Genomic DNA, 12,116 nt, shown 5'->3' with positions numbered 1-12,116 from the left:
GGCCCTGTGCCCAGGGGACCGTGCTGCTGCCCACCGTCTTCCGAGGTATTGCAGGCAAGTGGTGCAGGGCAGGGCACTGGGTCGTGGTGGGCAGAGGACCCAGGGGGCTGGGGCTGAGATGGGGGTGGCTTGGAATAGAGGGAACAGGGTCAGCTCTGGGCTTCTCTCCACAACCAGATTGAATCCCCAGGGTGCTGAGCCCAGGGTGACGGGATGGGGACCCAAGCAGACTCAGCCTAGGGTTCCTCCATCACCTCCCTACCACAGTTCTTATACTCACCGCCCCCCCCACACACACGCACCTCCACTAGGGTGAGGGTGACTTGGAGTTAGGGTCCCAGAGCCCAGATCCTGCCCAGGCAGCCCCAATTCTGGTTTTCACCTGCTTCTAGGAATCCTTAGGGTGCTGGGTCTGGGGTGAAGGGATGAGTAGAAGTATGAGGGCCAGGGTACAGTCGCCTGCAAGGCTCAGAGCCAGCCCGCCCCCCACCCTCTCATTCCCAGGGTGCCAAGCCCAGCAGCTGGCCGTTCGCCTGGAGCCCCAAGGGCTGCTGTATGCAAAGCTGACCCTGTCGGAGCAGCAGGAAGCTCCAGGCACAGCCGAGCCCCGAGTCTTTGGGCTGCCCCTGCCCCTGCTGGTGGAGCGGGAGCAGCCCCCTGGTCAGGTGCCCCTCATCATCCAGAAGTGTGTGGGGCAGATCGAGCGCCGAGGGCTTCGGGTGAGCCACCCTGCTGCCCTGAGCCCGGGTCACTCCTCCCTTCCAGCCTTCCCAGGGGGAAGGGGCTGCTGAGGGGTTCCATAGCACCGGCCTGGAATCCTCGGCCACCCTTTTCATAGCACAGCAGCCTGACCCTGCTGGCATTCAGAGTCTGATGTCCGGGGGAAACAGGAATCCATTAACTCATCGCCGTAAAACTGCAGCTGGGAGGAGAGAGGGCTCAGGAGGGGAGTAGCTGAGGCTCTGAAATCACAGAGCAGGGCTTGGTCTGGTCTGGAATCGTCACTGAAGGCCTCCCTGAGGAGGTGACAGACAGTTGGGCAGACACAGTCAGAGTTCCCCAGATCAGTGGAGGCTCAAGACTGGTGATCAAATCCAAGCAGAAGAGCCAAGCTTGTCCAGACAGCAAGGCAGAGACCACCGTCCGTGATGTCCAGGGTCAGGACCAGGAAGACAGGCAATGAGACTACAGCCCATTCTCCCAGCCTCCCCAGCACCCAGGGTTCACTGCCACCTTGGCCCAAACCTGTGGCCCCCACCCACAGTAGATTCCCATGAGGAGCCACTTTCTCTCTGTCCCAACCCCAGGTCGTGGGGCTGTACCGGCTATGCGGCTCAGCAGCAGTGAAAAAAGAACTACGGGATGCCTTTGAGCGAGACAGTGCAGCCGTCTGCCTCTCCGAGGACCTCTACCCTGACATCAATGTCATCACTGGTCAGCATGCCCCGCGCGCTCTGTCTGCCTCACCTCCATTCAAACCTCACTTCCAGCCATCCCTACTGCCCGTCTGCAATCGCACCTCTTCTGTCTGGCCTGGATTTCACCACCCCCTAGCCCCCCATCTTCATCCCTCCGAGTCCAAGGTGACCCTCTGGCCTCAGGAGCCAGGGGTGCCCTGACCAGAGGGTGTCTGTGTCCATAGGCATCCTCAAGGACTATCTTCGGGAGCTGCCTACCCCACTCATCACCCAGCCCCTCTATCAGGTGGTGCTGGAAGCCATGGCCCGGGGGCCCTCAGACCAGGTTCCCCACAACCCTGAGGGCACCAGAGGGCTCCTCAGCTGCCTTCCAGATGTGGAGAGGGTGAGTTGGGCTGAGGATGGCCTGGCGAGGTGGGTGGGAAGCATGGGTGTAAGCTAGTGGCATCGCAGCCCAGGAAGTGTTGTTGCCAGGTGCCATCGAGTCAGCTCGGACACATGGTGACCCTGTGTACCACAGAACCCTATGTACCGCCCGGTCCTACACCATCCTCACCATTATTGTTAGGGTCGAACCCAATGGTGCAACCACTGTGCCAGTCCATCTCATGGAAGACCTCCGTCTTTTATACTGGTCCTCTTCTCTACCAAGCATGATGTCATTCTCCCACACTGATCTCTCCTGATAACACGTCCAACGTACACGAGACCAAGTCTCACCATTCTGGCTTCTAAGGGGCATCCTGGCTGTACTGTCTTCAAGACACTTTATTCTTCTGAAAGTCCATGGTACTTTCAATATTGTTCGCCAGTACCATGACACAAGTGCGTCAATTTTTCTGTGGTCCTCAGTCATGGGCCAACTTTCACATACTATAAAGCCATTGAAAATACCACGGCTTGGGTCAAGTCCTCAAAGTGACATCTTTGTGCTTTAGCACTCTAAAGAGGTCTCGTGCAACAGATTGGTCCATTGCAATACTTGATTTGACTGTTGCTTCCAGGAGCACTGATTGTGGATCCCAATAAAACGAGATCCTTTACCACTTCCGTCTCTTCTCCATGGTTTGTGATGGTGTCTATTGGTTCAGTTGCATTCTGCTTTTCTTTACTTGGAGTTCTTAATCCCTCCTGAAGGCTGCAGCCTTTGACCTTTATCAGTTCGTCCTTCCAAGTTCTCCTCACTTTCAGCAAGCGATGCAATGTCATCTGCATACTGCAGGCTTTTAACGTGCCTTCCTCCAACCATGATGTTGCGTTCGTAATATAATCCCGTTTCGGGACTTATTTGCTCAGCTTATAGAGCAAATAGTGTGGCACACACCTTTCCTGATTTTAAAACCTGCCGCATCCCCTTGTTCTGTTCAAATAACTGCCTCTAGGTCCATGTATGTACGAGTCAGCATGCGCACAGCGAAGTGTTCTGAGATTCTCATTCTTCACAATGTTATCTGCAGTTTGTTGTGCTCCACACATTCTAAGGCCTTTGCAGAGTCAATAAAGCACAAGTACGCATCTTTCTGGAATTCTCGACTTTCAGCCAGATCTGTCTGACATCATCAGGGACATCCCTAATGCCATGTCCTCTTCTGAACCTGACTTGAATTTCTCGCAGCTTCCTGTCAATGTACTGCTACAACCATTTTTTAATTATCTGCAGTAAATTTTATTTCTATGTGACACTATTATATTGTTTGAAAATTCCCACCTTCTCTCCTTGGAATGGACACAAATATAGATCTCTTCCAAGTGGGTAGCCTCCCACATTTTGGGGGGCATAGACTAGTGAGTGCTTCCAGCATTGTCTTTGTTTGTTGAGACAATTCCTCTTCATCAATCCCTGAAGCGCTGTTTTTCATTAATGCCTTCAGTGCAGCATGGACTTCTTCCAGTGTCGTGAATCTTGATCATATGCTACCTGTGAAATGAATGAAAGTTGACCTTTGGTTACAATGACTGTGTATTCCTCCTAATTTCTGATGCTTCCTGCATATTTTATTGATGCTACCTGGATCATTCAATAGTTTGCCCATAGAATTCATCAATAGTGCAACTGGAGCCTTGGGTTTTTCTTTGTTTTTTCTTCAGTTCTTTCCGCTTGAGATCATGTGAAGTGTGGTCTTCCTTTTTGACTTGCTACTTCCAGTCTTTGCATAGTTCATTATAATGCTTTGTCTTCTTGAGTTGCCTTTTGAAATTGTGTCCAGCTCTTTTATGCCATCATGTCTTCCATGTACTGTAGCTACTCTATATTCAAGGGCGTGTTTCCAAGTCTGATATCCGCTTTGGTCTCTTTCTTTCCTGTTCTTGTAATGACTCTTGCTTCCTTCGTGTATCATGGTCTGGAAATAGCAAGTGGGTGCTCTTAAACCAGTTGCCATCCCGTCGACGCCAGCTCGTGGCAATCCCTATGTGTGTCAGAGAAGAACTGTGCCCCAGGGGGGTTCTGAGAGCTGACTGCAGAGGTCTTTATTCCGAGTCCTCTCTGGGTAGACTCAAACCTCCAACCTTCCAGTGAGTAGTGAGTGTATTAACCCTTTGTACCACCTAGGGACTCCTAGTAAACAGATGTGGAAACAGATGTCCAGAGAAGTTAAGTGGGCTGCCCAAAGTCCACAGCTGGGATGTGTCAAAACCCTAAATTCTGAACTAGGATCACTTTGCCACAGAAGTTTCCTGGCTGTGGGATCCTGGATAGATCTTGCCCCTCTCTCTGCCTGAATGCCCTAATCTGTAAAATTTGACTAATGCCAGCCTAGCCAAACACAGAGAGAAGTGAACGGGGTTCCAAGCTCTGTTACTTCTAAAGCTAACTTACTTAGCTAACTTAGTGTCCCCTCCAGGAAAAAAATAATAAGGTCATAATATGAATACCCATGCAGCCCATCCTGGATCCCAGACTTGGCTTTGCCGGCTCTATTATGAAACCATGATCCTGTTTCCCCACTGTGAGCTTTAGTCTCCTGCAGATACAACAGGGCCGGGCTTTGTCTGCCATATGCACCCCCTACTCTCTTCGCAGGCCACACTGACGCTTCTCCTGGACCACCTGCGCCTGGTCTCCTCCTTCCACGCGCACAACCGCATGACCCCGCAGAACCTGGCTGTGTGTTTCGGGCCCGTGTTACTGCCAGCGCGTCAGACGCCTGCCCGGACCCGTGGCCGCAGTTCTGGCCCAGGCCTTGCCAGCGCAGTGGATTTCAAGCGGCACATCGAGGTGCTGCATTACCTGCTGCAGTCCTGGCCAGGTGAGCCTCTCTCGGCCTGATCGGGCCATGCCTTCCCTAGCGGCCAATCTCAAGCACACACACCCCGTCATCAGGGTAAATTTATGATTTGGGCAATCTATCTTTGATACAGTCAGGGGTCCTTTCAGTTAGCACGTCTGTCAGATGCTTGGTTGCCTTAGTAACTGTGGTGCAGCCAATGAGATCCTGATCTGGTCAGAGGGCCTGTCTTTGGCCATCCAATCAGAGGCCTGGTTTTGCCTGTGTAGCCACTTAGAAGACAGGTCCCCTCCGCTGTACCGGATGCCATGGTGAGCCTGCCTGCTTCCCTTCGCAGAGCCCAGAAGGCCCTCGGAAGCTCCAGACATGGCCCCGTACCTGCGGCCCAAGCGACAGCCGCCACTGCACTTGCCTCTAGTGGGCCCTGAGGTGGTAACCAGGACCCGTGGCCGAGGCGGCCCTGAGAGCCCCCCAAGCAATCGCTATGCGGGGGACTGGAGCGTCTGCGGGGGAGACTTCCTGCCCTGTGGGCGAGACTTCCTGGCAGGGCCGGACTACGACCACGTGACAGGCAGCGACAGCGAGGACGAGGACGAGGAGGAGGCGGGAGAGCCGCAGGGCACCACCGACTTTGAGGATGACTTCGAGGCGCCCTTCAACCCGCACCTGAATCTCAAAGACTTCGATGCCCTCATCCTGGACCTGGAGAGAGAGCTCTCCAAGCAAATCAACGTGTGCCTCTGAGCCCCGAGGGGCGGGACCCCGGTTGCCAAGGGCGGGGCTCCTGGTTGCTATGGTGAGGCCCGGCTCACCAAGGACCGAATTTGTTGCCAAGGCCCAACTCCTGGTTGCTAGCAGTTGCTCAGGGGGGTCCACCAGGGCCCCTGCTGAGAATCCGTCCCCATTTCCAGTGCCTTGTTGCTGGTACTCGGCCAGTGCTTGCAGAGGCCCGCTGGGTACTGGGCTTTTAGGGACCAACTGTCCTGAGTACCAAGGGCTTCTCGCTGCCAGGACGGCAGCTCTGCTTGCTAGGCGGGCCTTTCTTGCCTCCCCGTGTTCGGGGAAACACCAGTTACTGTGAGCATCACCTTGGAAGGGTGAAACACCCCTGTCGACACCAGCCAACCCTCTTGCTGCTGCCAGCCAAATCAGTATTAGCTTTGGAGGTCCGCACTCTGCTTCTCCTGTCTGTGGACGGCCCATTATAGGATACTGCGGGGTTTTATTAGAGGGGGGGGCCAAGCAACCCCTTTGTTGGGTTTCCAGCTCATAGGGTGCCCCGGGTGGCACAAACTTAGCTTTTGTGGCTGCTCACTGGAAGGCTGGCGGTTTGGGTACGGCCTGGTGATCATTGGAAAACTCTGGACCCGGTTCTACTCTGACACGCATGGGCTTGACTCCCCAGGCGGTGTTTCAAGGGCTTACAGGATAGCAGCCGGCCTCCACACCCTCCTTCCAAAGAAGACCCCCAATATTGCCCTCAGTCCAGCAAATGGAGATATGCAGAGTCTGGCCCTCCCACCTCCTCACCCCCCCCCAAAAAAAACTTTTAAGCACTTAACCCCTCCCTTCTGGAGGGGCCCCACCTGAAAACCTCAGGCTGGGGCACTTTGGTACGGAAATTATTTATTGCCCCCATGCAGGTGTGCGTCTGTGTGCGTGGGTGGGTGTGCGTGGGTGGGTGTGGAAGGAATGTGGGGGGCTCTTTGAAGGGACCACAGAGCGGCGGAGAAGAGTTTGCAGTGGCCACACGCCCTGAAATCCTGAGTTCCAGTGGGAGAGCAGGGCCCCCTCCTGTCTCCACCTCCTTCCATCTTTGTGGATAATAAATCAACATGCACAGGTTCGACCCCGAGGCCAGCGGTGGTTTATTCAGTCTGTGGGGGAGAAGCTGAGGAAAAGGCCGACCATGTGCCCAGTACTGCTGGGAGCTTCCCAGGAGGCCACGGGGTGGGCCTGAGACAGGCACAGATGATGCTCAGGCCAGCAGGGCACCGTCCAGGGGTGAGAAGAAGCCAAGGGTTCCCGCCCACGAGTTGCTACACGGAGATGGAGCCATCTCGGAAGTCAGTCTTCCCAATAAGGATGTTGACCACGACCGGGTGGCCATCATGACACTGCCGCTGCGCCTCTCGTAGTACCTGGACCACTTGATCCTCGTTCTCCCGGGACAGCAGGAATCCCTGGGCCCCCAGACCCTTAGCTGCCTTGTGATAATCTATGGGGGGTGGAGTCAAGACAGCAGGGACTCAGCCCATCAGACAGCCAACCTAATTTTGAAATGTGTCCACTCACACACACGCACATGGGCCCTCACCCTCCCCACAGCCCCTCTCAAATCTCCCCATAGACCCTTTACTCTCCCTGCAAGCCTGCGGCACTTAGTCCTCCCCAAAGCCCTGACACCTCACCCTCCCCATCCTCCATGGTCCTTTCCACCTACCCACAGCCCACCCCACCATGAAGCTGCTCACGTGTATAAGCCAGGCCACAGGCCACGTTGCTACCCAGGATGGGCACCTGCTCCCGGGAAATCTGTGTCCAGCCTGCGTCATTCCCCACCAAGGCAACCACTGGGACCTACAGGGACAAACCAGATGGCTGGGGCCTTCAGACAAAGGACAAAGGGCTCAAGGCCTTTGCCAGACAGAAGGGTGCCCTTGCCACCCCTGGTGACATCCCCCTGCGAGTAAGTCCCACTCACCTTGTGTCGGACAAAAGTGTCAAACTCGATAAGGCTGTAGCCAAAAGCTCCGTCCCCAAACAGGCACCAGACCTGGTGGACAGAGGGCAGTGAAGGGGACCCGTGGCCTGGAGAGGAGCCAGCCCCGCACCCATAGCACCCCTTAACTCACCTCGGCATCTGGCCTGCAAAGCTTGGCCCCGAGTGCGAACCCTCCACCGACCCCCAGCGTCCCAAAGGCCCCTAAGAGGAGCAAGGGCAGGTAGGTGTAGAGGAGCCAGGAGGGCACATTCCCCAGGCCACGGGCCCCTCCTTACCAGGGTCCAGCCAGCACAGGGGCCCACGGGGCCGCACCAGGTGGGCAGCAGTGCCCACAAAGTCTCCGCCGTCTACCACTAGGACCACGTTCTCAGGCAGGGTCTCCTCCACCAGCTGCAGCACTCGCACCGGGTTCAGGTGCTGGGCTGTGGGCCTCGCCGCCTTCTCCCTGCGGCCAGGCACACAGGTCAGTGGCACGCAGCCGCAGGAACCCGGACACAGGCCAGGAACCCCCACTTCCACCCAACCCAGCCCCACCGGAAGGTCTGCTCCTTCTGCCGGTCGGCTTCCCGAAGCTCTTCCAGCCAGTCTGGCGCCCAGGTGTGGCCCCGCAGGCCCTCGCCCAGCTTGAGCACAAAAGAGGCCACGTCTCCTGGGGAAGGGACACCAGGGTGTGGCTGTGGGGAGGGGCCAGCGGAGGAGGGGGCCAAAGGGTGTAAGTCCCCAAGCCTGGCCAGGTGAGGCCACCGGGGGAGAGCAGGGGAAGGCCAAAGAAATGGGATTTAGGTGTCATGGTGCGAAGCCACCCAAGGGCTCCTGAAAAGACAAGCCCAGCCATTTGTTTCTGAAAGGTCGCAGCCTTGAAAACCAGAGAGTGCTGTGCGGTTGGGCTCGCCTCGCCTCCAGGCTGACTCCACTGCCCCAGCTGGACGTTGGAAATGCAAGTGGGCCTCACTGTCTGCCCCTGGCCTGGCGATGCAGTCTTGAAATCAGTCAATACACCCACTGCATCTGCCAGGCCCGGGGCTACAAGCCAGGTGCACACTGCAGAAGAGACCTTGGGGCGGCGCACTCTGCACCACGCACACCTTGGTGATGTGCAAACAGGGATCAGGACGCTGTGTCCCTGGTCCATCCTTGCTCCTGAGGAGCCCAGGGGTGAGATCTTCATTTCCTGAGAACAGTAGGTCACTCCGGGTTGGGGGAGTGGGGGAGGGTGGCTAGTCAGAGACCGCAGTGGTGCCCACGTTCCCAAGCCGCCTTGCCTTGTTCACACAAAAGTGTCCATCTATAGCAGGCTGCCATGGGCAGGGGTGGGGCCTTGCTCACCAGCACCCAGGTCCAACAGAGAGGTGCTGGGAAGGGCAAGTCTAAAGTGTCCATCTATAGCAGGCTGCCATGGGCAGGGGTGGGGCCTTGCTCATCAGCACCCAGGTCCAACAGAGAGGTGCTGGGAAGGGCAAGTCTAAATAGGGAGACTCGGGGGCTCACCCTGCACAGCCTCCTGGGGCTTCCAGAATAAGTCTGAGTTGAGCAGCATCTCTTCCCGGTTCCGGTTGACGACGATGACCTTGCTGCTGCGGCTGAGGACTCGGCCATAGGACAGGCGGAAGTCACACACAGCTCCTGGGGGGCAGGGCAGCAGGGCCTCAGTGGACAGAGGGCCAGGGTTCTGGGGGTGAGCTTACAGCCTCACCTGCTCCACTGGGTCAATTAGAGTGCCCAGGGGCCCCATTCCCCAACCCCTCCCGGATTCCCTGCCATTTGCGCTGACTGTGGCCTGGCCTCAGGACGCGCTCTGGGCAACAGAATGTGGACAGAGACAATGGCACGCCATCCTGACATGAGATCACAAGCAGCCGGCGGCTTCCTCTCTCTCCCTCACGTGTTTCTCATCCTTCACCAAGTGAAAGCGCCCAAGAGAGCCGGCTGGATAATGAGAACCACGGTAGGGAGGATGCAGTTCCTCCAACCGAAGCCTACAGCTAGCTGAGCCCTGAATGCATGAAAAGAGTCTGGCCTGGATCAGCACAGCTGCCTCCCCATCTGGAGGGCCAAGAGACCTGCAGACACGTGAACCAGCCCAACCGGAACCAACAGAACTGCCCAGCTGAGACCCACAGCTGGATTCTGAGAAAGAAAAATTACCTTTTAAGTTATTGGGTTAGGGGGATGGTTATTACACAGCAACAGCTAACTGCTGCATTGTTATAGAGTGAGTTGAATGCCTCCAAAATAAGCGTTGGAATCCTGAGCCCTACACCCATGGATAGGAGCCCTGATGGCTAGCGGTGAAGTGCTGGGCTGGAATCCACAAGGTCTGCAGTTTGAAACCACCAGTCACTCTGTGGGAGAAAGGCGGGGCTCTCTATTCCTGGAAACAGTTACCGGCTCAAAAGCTCACAGGGACAGTTCTACCCTGTCTGACAGGATCGCTATGAGTCAGCATCGGCAGTGAGAGAGTGAGATATCCATAGGTGATATCCTACCTGAAAATAGCATTTTCTCTGTTGTGCTTTTAAGGCCATATCAGCATAAGGTATGCCTTAAATCAAACCACTTTTGAGATATAAAAGAGCAGATTAGACCCAGAGATAAGCAAGGACAAACAGGAGAAAGACAGACATCATGTGGAGACTGGCAGGGAACAGGAACACCAAGAACACTAAAGATGCTGAAACAAGGCCTTTCCCCCAGAGGCACCAGGGAGAGCCTTGCCCTGGAGCCGGTGCCTGAATTCAGACTTCTAGCCTCCTGAAAGGTTAGCTGGGATTTTGGTGCTCGCAAGCTTAGAAACTAAGACATCTGCCCGTCACGTCTCTGGGGTGCTCTGAGCCCGTCCTGTGACAATGTGTAGGAAACAATGTGTGCTTGTATCTCCAGCATCCTTTCTGTGAAGCTGGGTCACCGCACCCTAGCCCAGCCTGGACACAGCAACCTGCGTTTCAGATGCAGGCTTGCTGGATAAGGCAATCCCTGGAAAGGTCAAGGTTCCAGGGAGTCACCGTGAAAGGAAGAAGGGCATCATAGGATGGGCAAGGTGGTGGGGGAGGGAGAGAGGAGGTCAGCCCACCTGCCAGGACGACCACGTCGGCCTTCTTCAGGGCAGCGCTGCGGTTCTGCCGGATGTGGAGGGGGTTGTTGCGGCCCAGCAGCCCCCTCGCCATGCCACCCAGGAAGCAGGGGACACCCAGGGTCTCCACGGCAGCACTGCGGATCCAGGCACAGCGGGGATCAGTGTGTCCAACAGCCTGTCCAGTCCCCCACCCCCATTGCACCAGCAGACCCAGAAGCGCTGCTCACCAAAGCTTGTCAGGGGGCGTTGGGGGGAGCAGGGCCTGGCTCCCCAGTACCATCAGGGGCCTCTTGGCCCGGCTCAAAATCTCTATGCAACGCTGGACCTAGAGCGAGAGGGGGGTCAGGGGTCATCCATGAGTCTTCATCGGTCCCCATGGTCAAGGCCCCACACCATCTCAGGGAAAGGCCATGCTCCCAGAAGGGGCCCTCCCCCTGGAAAGAGAGGTGATTCACCTGCTGGGGCGTCGCTTGGGGGATGTCCAGGGGCAAGGGCCCTTCAGGCTGAGGCTCCCAGGCCCCTGCAAAGAGGTTGGCCAAGTGATTCTGTAAGTACCTGTGAAGGGCAGCAGAAGGGCAGGTTACCAGGATGGGAAGTGCAGACAGTGAACGCACGTGGTTGAGAAGTTGGAGGTCCGTGTCCATCCAGAATGAAGCATCAGAAGAAAGGCCTGGCAATTCACCTCCAAAAAGCCAGCCACTGGCAACCCGACCGAGCACAGCCCTACTCTGGCACACTCGGGGAGCCTGTGCAGGGCCATCCATCCAAGAAGGGATGTGGGGGGGCTGTGGCCCACAGAGTTCAGCAGCAGGCATCTCTGCTTGCTCGTCTAAAGAGGACTCAGCTTTCTGAGAACAAGAGACACCCCAAACATTGAAAGAAATGGCCCAAGAAGTGCGTGCCACCAAAACGTCCATCCGTTGATGTCTGGATTAGCAGAGCGGAGTCCCGTCTGCACCATGGCATGGTCTCAGCTGGAGAGAAATGGAACTCTGACGCACGGTGCACCGCAGATGAACCTTGAAAACGGTGCTGAGTGAAGGAAGCCAGAGACAAAGGGGCAAAAAACTGTAAGCCATCACTGCGGTGAGACTGCTGTTGCTCAGTGTCACGGAGTCCATTCGGACTCACCATGACCCCCGTTCCACCGGACAATGCGCTGCCCGGTCCTGCGCCATCCTCCCAAGTCCTGCTCTGTTTTGAGCCCTTTATGGCCACCGCGGTGTCACTCTTCCTCTTTCTTCTCAGCCTTCCCACTGTACCAAACATGACATCCTTTTCCAGAGAACGGTCTCTCCGGAAAGCATGTTCAAGCGCCTAGGGCAAAGTCTTGCCGTCTTTGCTTCCCAGAAGTATTCTGCCTACTTCTTCCAAGAGAGATGCGATTGTTCACTGGCAGTCCACGGGACCCCCGTGAGACGGTTGTCTCACTGGTCCTCAGCCTGGTCCTCAGCCACCCTCACAGTCCTTGGGCTTGAGCCCATTACCCAGATGAGCAAAGAGATGAAAGCCAACAATAGCTAGCGGTTACCAAAGTGGGGAGGAGAAGGAGGTTTTGCTAAGGGGCCACTGAAGTTACGTGAATGGAGGTGGGATGTTTTGGAAGAGTACAGCAAAGGGTTTGCCCAGTTTGTAGAATGCAACCCTGGCACTGAATTCCACAGGTGGAATTA

The 12,116-nt window shown here is 56.1% G+C and overlaps 2 protein-coding genes across 2 annotated transcripts in view; one reads left to right on the top strand and one right to left on the bottom strand.

Annotated features, from left to right (window-relative positions):
• Positions 1-5: 5 nt before the first annotated feature.
• Positions 6-5,875, top strand: SYDE1 (synapse defective Rho GTPase homolog 1; the record flags this gene model as incomplete). The annotated part of the gene is made up of 6 exons (XM_004715540.3): positions 6-45; positions 505-719; positions 1,308-1,434; positions 1,643-1,803; positions 4,441-4,666; positions 4,983-5,875. Coding segments are annotated over 6 exons (1,176 nt in total), but the record flags the coding sequence as incomplete, so codon positions are not given.
• A 610-nt stretch (positions 5,876-6,485) lies between these two features.
• The window catches only part of ILVBL (ilvB acetolactate synthase like), a 10,903-nt gene continuing 5,272 nt past the window's right edge, over positions 6,486-12,116 (bottom strand). Inside the window, exons 7-16 of the mRNA XM_004715474.2 lie at positions 10,899-10,998; positions 10,671-10,768; positions 10,441-10,577; positions 8,859-8,993; positions 7,905-8,019; positions 7,646-7,815; positions 7,501-7,571; positions 7,350-7,421; positions 7,120-7,225; positions 6,486-6,863 (exon numbers count right to left, since the gene is read on the bottom strand). Coding sequence (XP_004715531.1) covers positions 6,685-6,863; positions 7,120-7,225; positions 7,350-7,421; positions 7,501-7,571; positions 7,646-7,815; positions 7,905-8,019; positions 8,859-8,993; positions 10,441-10,577; positions 10,671-10,768; positions 10,899-10,998 — 1,183 coding nt within the window. The 3' untranslated portion in view covers positions 6,486-6,684. The remainder of the gene's footprint in view (positions 6,864-7,119; positions 7,226-7,349; positions 7,422-7,500; positions 7,572-7,645; positions 7,816-7,904; positions 8,020-8,858; positions 8,994-10,440; positions 10,578-10,670; positions 10,769-10,898; positions 10,999-12,116) is intronic.

The sequence above is a fragment of the Echinops telfairi genome, unplaced genomic scaffold (assembly GCF_000313985.2).
Source record: "Echinops telfairi isolate 266 unplaced genomic scaffold, ASM31398v2 ScPeMD7_30;HRSCAF=105, whole genome shotgun sequence".
NCBI classification, from domain to species: domain Eukaryota; kingdom Metazoa; phylum Chordata; class Mammalia; order Afrosoricida; family Tenrecidae; genus Echinops; species Echinops telfairi.
Note: the sequence above shows the minus strand (reverse complement) of the source record. Positions and strands in the feature narration are given on the sequence as shown.